This window comes from Gopherus evgoodei, chromosome 7 (genome assembly GCF_007399415.2).
Source record: "Gopherus evgoodei ecotype Sinaloan lineage chromosome 7, rGopEvg1_v1.p, whole genome shotgun sequence".
Lineage (NCBI taxonomy): Eukaryota > Metazoa > Chordata > Testudines > Testudinidae > Gopherus > Gopherus evgoodei.
The window spans coordinates 34,636,655-34,651,295 of record NC_044328.1 but is presented as its reverse complement, the minus strand read 5'-3'; the positions used below and the strand labels follow the sequence as shown (position 1 = coordinate 34,651,295).

The following is a 14,641-nucleotide window of genomic DNA, read 5'->3' as shown; positions in this document are numbered from 1 at the left end:
TTGTTCTCCTCCTGTTCTTTTTGCTGATACAGACTAACATGGCTACCACTCTGAAACCTGTCAGTATGTGAAGTGGCATATAAATGTGTCCTTTTCTATTTGGTTGTGCCCTAAAAGATCCCTTATACTTTTGTTGGGAATTAAAGGTAAAAATATGTAACGGCAGCAAGAAAAATAGGAATCTAGAAGAAGAAAAATAAGAGTGGGGCAGTGAGTATAAAAATACTGTCAATTTTTAATTGTGTATTAGAGGCTTTTACTCTAATGAATTCCCCACTTCATCTCTCCTAAAGTCAAGTGACTGACATAAATCAAATGGGTCATCTAAGATAATATACCAAATGTTTTTACCACATCCAGTAGGGGGGGTTGTTTTTATTTTATTTTATTTTATTTTATTTTATTTTATTTTATTTTATTTTATTAGGTGGCATCAACAGCCAGATTTGGGTACCAATAATCTAGATGATACAAACAGTTGGAAGAAATAAAAAGTTTTGAGTTTCAGCCAGACTAGCTCCTCCTTTCATTCCCAGCCCATGTATACACACGCTTCTCAAGGTCACTATCAAATTCTTCTTTGCTATAACTTGGCAAGAAGATTTAAAAAGTTTTATGTCTGGAATTAGATGGGTAAATACTACTGTAGAACTCTTGAACTTCTGTAATATCAGCCGAAAACTCTTCACTTACTGCCAATCTGATGAAGGGCAGAAAAGGGAGGACAGTAGCCTTTCTATTCTGTAATGTTACTAATTTTCATGGGCAGGCATTTAGCACTGATACCATGTGTTTCAGGAGGAGTCGTTTGCTGGACAGATCCATAGAAATGGAACCAGCAAAAGGAAGTAGTAACAATGGGCTGGTCTACACTAGAGGGGGAAATCGATCTAAGATACGAAACTTAAGCTACGTGAATAGCATAGCTGAAGTCGAAGTATCTTAGATCGAGTTACCTACCGTCCTCACTGCGTGGGATCGATGTCCATGGCTCCCCGTTGATTCTGCTACCGCCGTTCACATTGGTGAAGTTCCGGAGTTGACAGGAGCTCGTTCGGAGATCGATATATCACGTCTAGATGAGACGCGATATATTGATCCCCGAGAAATCGATTGCTACCCGCCGATATGGCCAGTAGTGATGACGTAGCCAATGTCTTCTGTCACTAACTGAGCTTTGATTGATGTCACTAAACATCTACAAATGATTGCAGGAGGAACTGTGGGATTTGCCATGGTCATTAATTTGTCTTTATTTTTATTTCCTTACTTTTCGTTATCCTTGATTCTCTATTAAATGTAGTGCCCAATTAATAACAATGTTTACATAGCTATAGGACCAAGACAGAAAATTGTACCACTAGGGTTCTTCGTTTGTAGTGCTTGATGCAATACTATAAAACTAGTGACCAACATGCATAGAGTATCCAATGTTATAACAAGAAAACTCATGACTTACAAGTGGGTTTATGCATCCAGATTGTCAGACAGTTTTCAGATCAATGTGTAAAATCATGGAGATATACAATACTTTTATATTATGTGGTTGGTGGTGAAGGATGGGTTAGAGTTGGAAAAAATTGCTCCAAAGTGGAAGCAGGGTGTGAACTAGCGGGAATGTGGCAGGGAAGGGAACTGGTAAGTAGGACAGGAAAGAATTTCACTTCCTTAGTCTTCCTCATTTAAGGCCTGATGATTAGAGGTTCCGAGTACCTGCAGCTTTGGAGTGTGAATCATATTGTCAGCACTCTTCATGATAAGCACTATACTGAGCCCTTGGGCCCTGAATCTGCATTTCTTTGTATCCACACAGAGTCAGTACTACTTTTGTGTGCCAAAGGAACGTAGGAGCTATCCTTCAAGGAATTCATTAAAACTTCCTAATTCTTATTCTTTCAATGTTATTCAACACTATCCAGTCAATTTAAATAGCTTTCTGTATCTTGGGTTTTACTATAGTGAGAACTTTAATCAAATGAGTGAAGTTTAACCAAATCAGAGTTACTTGTCTTTTATTAATCTAAATTAAAATCGCCTCAGCCAATGTATTCACTATTCTTTAAAGTATGTAAGTTCAAAGAGGCCACATGGCAAAGAGGTTTCCATTCAGGGAGTTTTGTAGTGCATTGTATAAAAGTAATTTTCTTTTAAATGCTACCTACATTAACATTTAATCTCTCTATAACTCTGAATACTGTAAGTAAGGGCAGAATACAACTTAGTACCAAGTACATCAGAAATCCATTTCTCCTTCCTACTAATCTTGTTTCCTCTACAATGTGTATCATTTGTTACAGATGTGGCAATCATCATTTTTGGTTATAATGAAGATTCATATTTTATAGCCATAGGTATTTAACATTTTTGTCACAGGCATTCAAAATTGGAAGGGTTTGGGAATTAATTTTCTTGCATACCCGTTTTTCTTTAAGCTATTTTTGACAAATAGGTTCTCTAATTATGTTAACAGTCTAAAGGTTTGTTTTGGTCTCATCAAGGAAAATTTTTTATGAATTTCAAAAATATACAGAGTGCCAGTTGAATTCTATTTGAATTATTTGCATATTGAACACTCAGTTCACTGAAATGATGAATAAAATATCTCATCTATTAAAACAATCCAGAGTATCTTATTCTTGTCACATTATATCTGATTGACTTGTCTTACGTCACACATGGATATGGCTTTTCATGCTTTGATGCAACTATTTTGTGCAACTTGAATCAATGTGTCTTGTGAAAATCAAAAGAGACTTCTTTTTTACTTTAGCAGTATAGTTTTTTTTTCATGCTCAGATCTGAAGTAAATCAATCAGAATGTCCTATGGGTAGATGTTGATATAGTATCTCCAGGTATGTTGAGTGTGTGGTACAATGCAGCTTACATATGTCACTAGTTCTCATTAAAATGAAGTGTACACATTAGATGGCTACCATAGGTGCTGTGGTGACTGCTGAGTGAGTTGCTGTGGAATGTGTGAGAAGACCAGCTGTGCTGTCTTACACTTTCTGCAACTTTCCTCTTTTACTTTCCTCACAGCTGGTCTGACTCCTTATGAAATTAGGAGCACAGTGAGATGACATCTTGTTATTAGGTTTGGGGAAAGGGAGGTGGAAGAGGCAGAAAGAACAGGAAAAAAGCCTCCCTTAAAGTGCTTATGGGATAAATCTCTCTCTGCCTGCGTCCCATAGCCATCCTCACATCACACACAACAGCTAGTTCCTCCGGCCTGTGTTTTGGCACACTTTATCAGTTAGACTGTTATTCTAAACAGCATCAATATGTATTTCTTGTGTTACTCCGGGCTGTTTTCTAAGTCACTATGTGTGCCAACCCTATAAGGAAAGGTTGAAAAAATTGGGCATGTTTAGTCCTTTGAAAAGAAGACTGAGGGGCGACTTAGAACAGTCTTCCAGTATGTTAAGAGCTGTTATAAAGAGGAGGGTGATCAATTTTTCTCCATGTCCACTGCAGTAATGAGCTTAGGCTGCAGCAAGGGAGATTTACATTAAATATTAGGAAAAGCTTTCTAACTATAAGGGTAGTTAAGCTTTGAAATTCTATGGGAGGTCATTGAGTCTCCATCATTGGAAGTGTTTTAAAAACAAGTCAGGGATGGTCTAGGTTTACTTGGTCTTGTCACAGTGCAGGGGGCTGGACTCGATGACTTCTCGAGGTTCCTGCCTGCTCTATATTTCTATGATTCAGTATAGAAACATCTCAACTAGCAACAGATCCTTTATCCCATTAAAGAATTGGGACTCCCTCCTTCTCAGTGGTATAAAGCATTTGGTTGTAGTTTTAGAGCACTGCAAAATGTGTGTGCCTTTATATTGTGGCCACCTATTAAATAGAAAAGGTATATTCGAAGTTTTAAAAATAGAATTGATTGTTCTCTCTCTCCCATAACTTCTACAGTATGATCCATAGTACTAAGAGAAGCCAGCATTACAGAGGATAGATACAAAAATAATCCCAATAAAAAAAGCCATAAACTTTACACTATAAAATGGCTTAACAAACATGACAGTGCTTTAATATTTTCTGGAACAGGTTTTATTGGCATAGAGGTTACCTTGAACGTGGCTTTCACTTCTCTGAATTATGAAGCAATCCCACATTCCTAGGAATAAACCTCTATACTATCAAGTATGCGCATCATTTATTTATATACATACACACACTCAAACATCAAAGATTAGATTCTGTTCTTTCAGAAAAATAGCAAACTTTAACAGGATTATACTCCACAGGAGATTTATTCAGCATGTCATTTGATGTTGGTTGATAGATTTTTTTTCAAGGGCAGAAGGGATCGTTATCATCTAGTCTGATCTCCTGCCATAGAACTTCCCCCCCTAATTTCTGCATAAAGCCCGTAATGTTCTTTTCAACTTAAAAAGTTTGAGTGATAAAGAATCCATCATTGCCTGAGGTAAGTTGTTCCTGTGATTAATTATGCTTACTGTTTAAAAAATTGTGACTTATTTGTAGTCCAAATTTGTTCAGCATCAGCTTCCAACTTGCCTTCTGCAAGATTTAAGAGGTGTGTACTGAAAGAAATCCTTTTAGACCATGATCAAGTCATCTCTTAACCTTCTCTTGGATAAACTAAATAGATTGAGTTTCTTAAGTGGCTCACTAATGCGGGTTTTCCAGACCTTAAATCATTTTCATAGCTCTTGTCTGAATCCTTTCCAAATTTTCAATATCCTTTTAAAAGTGTGTAGATCAGAACTGGACACAATATTCCAATAATGGTCTCACCAATGCCATATGCAGAGGCAAAACCACCCCTCTCCTCCTTCTCACTGTTCCTCTGGTTATACATCTAAGGATCACATTCAACCTCTTATCTACAGCATTATACTGAAGGTCATGCTCAGGGGTCTGTGATGGATCAGCAGCTAAGTCTTTTTCAGTGTCACTACATTGCAGGATACAGTCCCCCATCTTGTTAATGTGATTGTCACAGGGTGGCCTGACTCTTTTAGGGAGTTGAGCTCAGCCTTGTCTGTGTCTAGTTATCTGTCCCCAGGTGATGGGCCTGAGCCAGCATTTCACTTGAGCCAGAGGATCAATATCACCAGTTAGTAACCTAGTGTGAGACTTATAAGAGGGAACCTTCTTCATCAGTGAAGGGAGACCAGCTTGAGATGTAGACTCAGAGAGGACTGGGGTGGCAGTTCTCCACCCTATGCAGATGCAAAGGCCAGGCTGGAGTTACCTTCAAGGAAGGGCAGGAGTAGAATCCTTAAGAAAAATTGGCCAGAGGAAATACAGAGCAGCAGCAGCTGTTTTTTTGGGGAAGGAACCTTTATAATTATATAAAGTATATATAATTCACTACATATATCCATACACACACACACACACCTATTCTGATTTAAGGTGACGTTTGAACTGTGATGCTGTTTTAATAAACCACATCACGAGAAGGGATATTATTTGACAAACATGAGAACTTTGGTGCAGTTCCCAAGAAAGGGAATATGAAGTTCTCATGCCAGATCCAGAAATACCCTGCGGCAGTGACCTTTGTTCCTAGATATATGACCCTGCATTTGACTGTATTAAAATATAAATTATTCAAATGATCCCACCTTACCAAGTGATCCAGATAGGTCTATATAACTGACCTGTCACCATTATTTACTTCTCCATCATTTTATGTGTCATCTGCAAGTTTTACAAGCAATTTTATATTTTCTCCTACATAAATCGATAAAAATATTCAATAGCATTGGGCCAAGAACAGACCGCCGCAGGACCCCACTAAAAGCACCCCTTAAGAGGATGAGGACTTTGAGATCAGTTAATTTTTAAATTAATTTAGTATGAGCTACACTGATTTTTGCATAGTGCTGACTATTTTATGAGAAGTTCATGCAGGACTAAGTCAAATGCCTTGTAACAGCCTAAGTGTATTATGTCAACACAGTTATCTTCATCAGTCAAACTCACAATCTCTGAGATATATATCAAGTTTGTTTGACAGGACCTATCTTCCATGTCATTATGTGACTGGCATTAATTTTGGAACCAGCCTTTAATTCTTTACTGATTCCATCCCATGATTTTACCCTGGATCTCAATGTCAGACTAACCAACATATAATCAACCAGGCCATCCTGTTTAACCCTTTTAAATACTGGGGGAAAAGCTAATGTTGTACCAGTCTTTTGGAACTTCGAACTACCAGAAGCTGGGACTGGATGATAGGGGATGGATCACTCAATAATTGTCCTGAAGCATCTGGCAGCAACCACTGTCAGAAGACAGGATACAAGCCTACATGGACCATTAGTCTAACCCAGCAGGCCATTCTTATGTTCCCCAGTATTCCAAGATTTGTTAAAAACATGGCTGGACATTACATCTTAGTCCTCATCTGATGTCTTCCTCTGTAATATTAAAGCATTGCAAGGATCACTTCTTTCTAATGCTACAATACTGAAAAATGTCTAATTTTGATAACTAATTGTGGATTTGACAGCACTAAATTATAGTGGTGCATGGCAGCTAGTTTAGTGTTATGCAGTTTCAGTTAGTTATGTCATACAGTGTCGAAGTCTTACTGCTCTATCAAAAGAAAATTTTAAAATTCTTGTCTCCCCTTCTGTCCTAACTACCAAGACTGTTGTTGAGGCCCTCATCATCTTATGTCTTGACTACTGTAATCTCCTTCTCTCCGGCCTCAATGCCTGCCATATGGCCTCCCTCAAGTTCATTCAAAATGCTGCTGCTGGAAACATTTTCCTGGTTTGTCACTCCAATCACATCATCTCTCTTTCTTTGCATCTCTCTTCCCTGCCTGGCTTCCCCATTCAAATACAAACTCTTTGTCTTTACTTTTAAGGCCCTTCATTATTTATCCCTCCCCTACTTATCAGATCTACGAGCTTATCAAGCCATCAACCCTTGCCTTCTCTGCCAGGGATGCCAGCTCAATTGCCTATCTTCTTCTCCCACAAGCACCTACATACTTATAAATAACCTTTTTTAAAAATATAGTGTGTTTCAGACATTGCTGCTTTTCTAGTTCAGTATACTTTTGTTTTTAAATGTTTTTATAAATTGCCTTTAAATATTTTTTATTTCAACATGGTTTTAACAAATAAAAGTACATTTGCCAGTGAATGTGTTTATAATTAATATAGGGAGGAAGACTAGAACTCAGGATTAGCAAAATTCATAGGAGATACCCTAGTTCCACTGCCGTTAATAACAAATCTCTCACTGTTTTTAGTAAGGCTAGGATTTCATCTCATACGTAAGCCAATTTACATTCTAGCTGAGCTAAACTTCTCTTTGGACAGGGATAGATTTTCTTTATCCTTTCACATCTGATCCATTTGAAACTCTTGGACCACTTCAGAGGTGCGTGCCAATATAATTAACTAACTTTGATTTATCATAGGCCATAATCTTCGTTCAGTTAGATGGTATTGCTGGGCTGACACTGGGCATGAATAACTATTTGAAATGATTGTGATAACCCAGGTCAAACAAGGCCATGAGAAAGAACTCCTTGGTTTCGTTGCCTCCTGCAACTAAGAAGCCGGCCAGAACTCCCTGTTTTTGCCAAGATAATTTCATATTTTTAGGTATTCCTCCTATTCTTTCCATTCTCTCTTATACAGGAAAGACAGTTCTCCTCATAATTCTCTAAATAAAATGTGGCCAGAGTAATTATAAGCAAGATTTTGGTTTCCAAAACTGTCATGTCTTTTTTGCTTATGAGCTTAGTTTCATCTAGAATTTGCTTTCCAATCAATACTATCCCATTTCATCTTAAATATTTTCACAGCTGTCTTATTGCTTTATATCTGCTTGATATTTGCCTTCATTTCTGACACATGCATCCTGTTTTTCTCCTATCATTAAATTCTAAACACCACTTCTGAATTCTCCCTTGGTCTGTGTGTCAGTACAACTAGGGTTAATCACTTGACATGTCACAGATTAACAGGACAAAATATTATTCAAAAGGTAGGATTAACTCAGTGGAACACCACTTCTTTGGCTCAGTTGTGTGTAGAATAAATTAATTAGATTTCTAGAAAAAGTGCCACCAAGATGTATTTATCAATTCAAACAGTATTTCTATTTATTTCCTTCCTTCTAATGGTTTTATTGGATGATTGAAAACAAAAAGAAACTATCAAACTTCCTCTCTATTTCTGGAGATCAGAATGTGTCATTACTATCAGTTACTTTTCATTTGGCAAACCGCATTGACTTCAGCAGAACTTTAGTGATGTGTTAGTATCGGGGTGCTTCGGTGAAGAGTATTCTTATATTTACAGCTGGTGTCAGCAGCAACATGATCCAGCCAGTAAGCACCATCACCAAAGTAGCTTGCATGTCCTCCTGAACACTTTGGGCCTGATACCGAGTTACACTTAGCCACCCTGTGATAGTTCTCACCCATCCTTGGAGCATGCTCTTGCATCAGTGTGAGATGCTGCTGCTGTCTTTGACTTCAATGCCTCCTGTTGGCTCAGCCTCTGGCTTCCAATCTTTTGTGGCTCAGCCATTCAGCCAAGTCGCAACGTTCAAACTACCTTCAGAGTATCCCAAACAAGACCTAATGAACCTGGATAATTCCTAGGCCCCTGGGGCTACTAAAATCCTTCCCTTCTACTGGCACAAACCCTATCTCAGCAATTCCCTCACAGGAGCATATGCTAATCCCATAACCCTGGGCTTCTCTCAGCCAGAGAGGCCTGTCTCCTTTACAGCATCTCCCTCAACTAAGCTCCTTTAGTCTATTAAGTATGGCCTAGGTCTGCCCCCTCTGGCTGGGAGCCAGTGAGCTACTCACCTCTCCAGGTGCAAAGCATGACTAATTGGATGTATTCACTAGCCCTGGAGGTGATGTGGTTAAGCCCCATCACACTCCCATATACCCCTCTGATAGAGTAAAAGGGCCTTAAAATGGATCTTAAAAATCAGATTGCTTATTCACAGCTGCTACCCAAATAGAACAGGGAACAAATGATGCCTTCCACATTTGACTGGCCAGCAGATCATGCCGCATCCTATCAGTTACAGTCCTGGCCACTGTAATCTATGCATTTATAACCTTCAAACTAGATTAGATTACTGCAATGCTCTGCATTCATTACAGAAACCTCAACTAGTGGGGGATGCAGCATCCTGCCTTCTGACACATTCAGGTCAATAAGAGTACTGGTTTATTCATTCCAATCACTTTGAATGCTATCTATTGAATGCTGGCTCAAGATTAAAGCTCTGGCTTTGATCTTCAGTGTGCTCAATGGGCTGGTCCTGGGACATCTCAAAGGTTACCTCTCCCTCTATTTTCCACTGCATGCATCTGATGAACTGTATATATATTGTTCCTGAAGATCACTGGGCAGCATCCTGGGCAGCAGTGATCTTCAGGAACAATGGAACCCTTAATGGCAACGGTAACTAGAAGGCACTTAGTGACAGATACTTCTTAGTAGCTAGCCAACTTCTGCTAACCTCCTTTCCACCAGTGCCTTCCACAAGAATGACCACAAACCTGACGGTTTTCAAGACAAAATGCAAGACTCTCCTCTTTGCCATCGATTTTCCATCCTAATATTAAAAACATGATAATTATATTACTAAATATTAAAAACCTTTTTTTTCCCTTTTTTTTTTGACAGAAGGAAATGAGAGTGAGTACTACTAGGTCTGTTTGTACACCACTTGTCTGGATTTATGTAATTTTGAAAAGTGCTTAGATGCATCAGTGAAGAGTGCAATATAATTATCTAGGTAGAAAGATGAAAGAAAGTCATACTCTCTTGTCTGGGGGGCGGGGGGGAAAAGGAAGTTAAATGTAAAATAGCATGGTGAAAAATATCCTGTAAACTCAAACACAGGTGTGGAGGTTCAGGAAGCATGATGTTGGTCGGTCTCCGTAGACTTGTAAAAAACCAAAGGTGTTTAAAAATCTGGAATTCTCTACTGCAAAATGGACATGATGCTCATCTAATTTAGCAACAGAAACGAAAGTATAGCACAAATTGTAGTCTGAGGAAATATGGGTTCAGTATATCACTTATTCAAGCAAAATGGAGAATAGATATAAGTGTAAAGGGAATGAGGAGTACTTGTGGCACCTTAGAGATTAACAAATTTATTTGAGCATAAGCTTTTGTGGGCTAAAACCCACTTCATCAGATGCATGCAGTGGAAAATACAGTAGGGATATATATATATATATACATAGAGAACATGAAAAATGGGTGTTGCCATACTAACTGTAATGAAAGTAATTAATTAAGGTGAGCTATTAGGTGAGCTATTATCAGCAGGAGAAAAAAACTTTTGTATTGATAATCAGGATGGCCCATTTCCAACAGTTGGCAAGGTGTGAGTAACAGTAGGGAAAAAAATTAGCATGGGGAAACAGTTTTTAGTTTGTGTAATCACCCATCCACTCCCAGTCTTTATTCAAGCCTAATTTAATGGTGTCTAGTTTGCAAATTAATTCCAATTCTGCAGTTCCTCGTTGGAGTCTGTTTTTGAAGTTTTTTTGTTGGAGTATTGCGACTTTGAGATCTGTAATTGAGTGACCAGGGAGGTTGAAGTGTTCTCCAACTGGTTTTTGAATGTTATAATTCTTGATGTCTGATTTGTGTCCGTTTATTCTTTTGCGTAGACTGCCTGGTTTTAAACAATGTACATGGTAGAGGGGCATTGCTGGCACATGATGGCATATATCACATTGGTAGATGTGCAGGTTTCTGGTATAGGATGGCGTTTATGTGACCATCGCTTATTAGCACTGTAGTGTCCAGGAAGTGGATCACTTGTGTGGAGTGGTCCAGGCTGAGGTTGATGGTGGGATGGAAATTGTTGAAATCATGGTGGAATTCCTCAAGGGCTTCTTTTCCATGGGTCCAGATGATGAAGATGTCATCAATGTAGCACAAGTAGAGTAGGAGCATTAGGGGACGAGAGCTGAGGGAGCGTTGTTCTAGGTCAGCCATAAAGATGTTGGCATACTGTGGGGTCATGCGGGTACCCATAGCAGTGCTGCTGACTTGAAGGTATACATTGTCCCCAAATGTGAAATAGTTGTGAGTGAAAGTATAAAGGGTTTTTTTTTTAAGATGGGAAAGAAATTGAAAGAGACATGAGCCTAACATTGCATCTTAACATCTTATATTTTTTGTAAAAAGTGACAGAGTCCTGTGGCACCTTATAGACTAACAGATGTATTGGAGCATAAGCTTTCATGGGGGAATACCCACTTCGTCAGATGAATCTTCTGTATGTACTTAAACTGGGTTCTCCCAGGAACCTAAGGAAGTTAGGCACTCTAATCAAATTAATATTTAAGGGGATTTGGTTCCCTAACTCCCCTAGATGCCTTTGAAAACTCCAACCTTATTTGTTGGTTCATTTGTATTTTTGGCATATCCAAAAGTGACTACTGACCATGAGTCCCTCCCATTTTTGTGTCTGCGGCCAACTTTAGACATCTGAAAGGAACCTAATTTTCATAGCGCAAGTGCTCAGCATTTTTGAAAATCAGGCCCCTTTAAGTGTCTTAAATTCACCCACATATCAGTGTAACCCCTCAGAATTCAAATTCAGACCATTACTCCACAAAAACTAACAGAATAATTATACTCTACAATAAACTTCAGCCATTTTACAAGTTATGTAGAGCTAGGGTGACCAGATGTCCTGATTTTGGGGTCTTTTTCTTATATAGGCTCCTATTACCCCCCACCCCCATCCCGGTTTTTCACATTTTCTGTCTGGTCACCCTATCTAGAGCTGGTGAAATACTAATATGAGAAAGGAAAAGCAGCGAAGACTTCTTTTTTCTCAAGGCACAGATGTTGGAGCCAGAAACCCTGAGTTCTGTTTCTGGCTTTGCTACAGCCTTGGACAGATCACTTAAACCCTTACTCTACTCCTGGGGCAAATGAGGATAATACCAGCCCACTTATGTGAGGCTTGATTTAATGTTTGTAAAGCACTTGGAGATCTGCAGATGGAAGGCATCAGAGAAGTGCCAAGTGTCATTTTATGCAGATGTTAAGTTACCCATTGGCATTTTTTGTACACTCCTTTTCTTACCCTGTGGTATGTTGGGCACATGATTTAATTAATGTATTCTAGTGTGTAGGTATTTAAGGGAAGCCTTGATCGCTCATTAGCAAAGTAAGCTCTGCCATCTACTGCTCAGTATGGCAGGAGATGAGATTGTAGGAAGGCCACACCTGGAATAATGAGCTCTGCATTGCATGATAAAATATCAGTATATTATGATTTCCAGTATTCTTTGTAACCCAGATGTGTTGTTTAGTTGATTGATTGTTGTCGGATGGCGGTGATGATAAGGTGTGGAATTGTAACCTACTATGAAGCAATACTCTCCACCAGCTCTCCCATGCTGAGGATAGGGAAATACCAAACTTGGCTCACAGTACATACTCTATTTGATATTCTTCTTCTTAGAAAAATAATGCAGGTCATGCTACTGGTGTTTATTCTGAGGGATCATTGTTCTAATTTAACAAAGAGATGGAAATTCAGGCTGGATTTTTAAAGGCACTAATGGCTGTTAGGCAGGTGCCATTTCAGCCTCTTAAAATCTGTTAGACAAAATGAAAACAAAATCATTGGCTGAAGCAACACAATGATATTACAGATTTGCTACTGCTTGTGTTTTCACAAGCAATGTTGGTCCAAAAGCATTTAGCACCTATTTCCTCTTTGTAGCTCCCCATCCACCAGTTTGTTGAAGCATTCCTTGCTTCTTACCCCTCAGATAACATTTCTCTTACAACATTTACAAATAGAATATATTTTGATTAAATTTAATGTCACAATATTTACAGTGAATTTCACAGAAAATTGTAATACTAGTACATATTACAAAAATTCATTTAAATAATGGATCTAATAATGTACAATTACTCTATTAAATCTGAAGTTAAGGTTTTGGTACAACTTTATCTAAAAGGAAAGCGTGACATTCCATTTTGTTCTGAATACAGGTGCTTCAGTGTCTGTGAAGTAGCTAAGCTTTAGAATATTAAAGATATCCTTTTTCATTCTGTTTTGCATTTACTGAAGAAGAAATAATCTTCAGGCATTTGCTTTTACTGTCACTTATGTGAGTCCCTCTTCTCCCTTAAATCTTCTATCCTTAGTTTTATCTGTTGCACCCTGTTCTGATCTGACTTTATTCAGAGTAATTTCACTGAAATCGATACCATTGTAACTGATCAGAATTTGGTCCACTGAATACTTACAATAAACTTTCTCACATTAAATATTTAAGGATTAACAAAACTTTTATCACTGACATGCTTGAATTTTGTACAGATCTGTTTGTTCTTACTATGTACCTCTTGGGAAATCCAAGTGAATTACCAAAGGCACTTATTTTATTTAAAATGTGGGGTTCACAGTGACTAATCCTATTGATGAGGTACTGAATGGAGTCCTGGTGACTTTTAATACAGTGACAATGGTTATTCTGGTACTTGATTATCATCAGTACAACAGCATATACCCTCATGAAATTCAACTGAACAGATGCGATTCAAAGTAAAAAGGGTGCTTTTATATATATTATTCGGAAACAGCACGAAGGGGACTGTTGAAATCCTCCCATCTTTTATGCAGTTACTTGAACAAAGAGACATCCTAGTTTCTCTATATATTGTGATACATCAAAAATCACCACTTAGAAAGGACATAAATTAAGCTTTTGTTGTGTAAAATATATACATCCTGCTCTTGTCTCTTGGATTTAGTCATAATAAAATCCATGAGAAGCATTTTTACTGAAAGGTCTGAGATAACCAACAAATTATGCTCCACTTTTATCTTAAAGACCAACCACCTGTGTCAATGGTATATAACTAGACAAGGCTTTTGCCATTTAGTACCAAAGGGCCACTTTTTAAAAAAATCAGCCTTTTATTGTTGCCTTTCTGGATTTTAGCTCAGACACACAGAACATTTTCAACACAAGGCTTGAAAGCATCTACATTGCCACCGTTTGCTTGAAAAATGTCATTTTGTAGTAAAACAAAATACATTCTGTATCACCGGTGATCCCTGAATATTAATAGCAATGTTGTAACCCACAAACATGAGAAACATAAATGAATGCTCTCTTCTGTTTACATTGATTGATAAAGGTGCAGATCTGTACAAAGTCTTGTCTTTCTGGATTTCAGTTAATTTCTCTCCCTTGAAGCGTCAAACTGCTTATTGCTAAAATGATTTGGCTTTCTCAAACAGAAAACTATTTTCATTTGTACACAATAGCAGTTGTCCCACTAATAAATGAGAGATGTCACCACTTTCATGAGAAATACATTTAATACAATGCATCAAGCTCATTGATTTTTATTTTATTTTTTAAGCATTCCCATTCAAAGAAGATTAAGTGCATTTCATAACCCCTTCATTTCTTCTCAGGCTAAATCTTCATTACTTTTCCTTCCCCAGTCGTGCCTTGGCCATATCTGATTACTTTGCTGTGCATTTGGTCATAAGTCATGACTCTTTTTTCTTGAATAATCAGAGTTTCTCCTGTTTTAAGAAAAAAATACACAACCCACAATGAATTAGATCGGAAAATGTAACAGCATCCCCTACAGG

General features: G+C 38.1%; 1 protein-coding gene across 3 annotated transcripts in view; it reads right to left on the bottom strand.

Annotated features, from left to right (window-relative positions):
* Nucleotides 1-12,834: 12,834 nt before the first annotated feature.
* HTR7 (5-hydroxytryptamine receptor 7) overlaps nt 12,835-14,641 on the bottom strand; it is a 64,259-nt gene continuing 62,452 nt past the window's right edge. For 2 of the 3 annotated variants that reach the window (XM_030570846.1, XM_030570848.1), the window contains one exon: nt 12,835-14,572. In XM_030570846.1, the coding sequence (XP_030426706.1) occupies nt 14,460-14,572 (113 nt within the window). In that variant the 3' untranslated portion in view covers nt 12,835-14,459. The remainder of the gene's footprint in view (nt 14,573-14,641) is intronic. The other variant, XM_030570849.1, reaches the window with a different exon arrangement.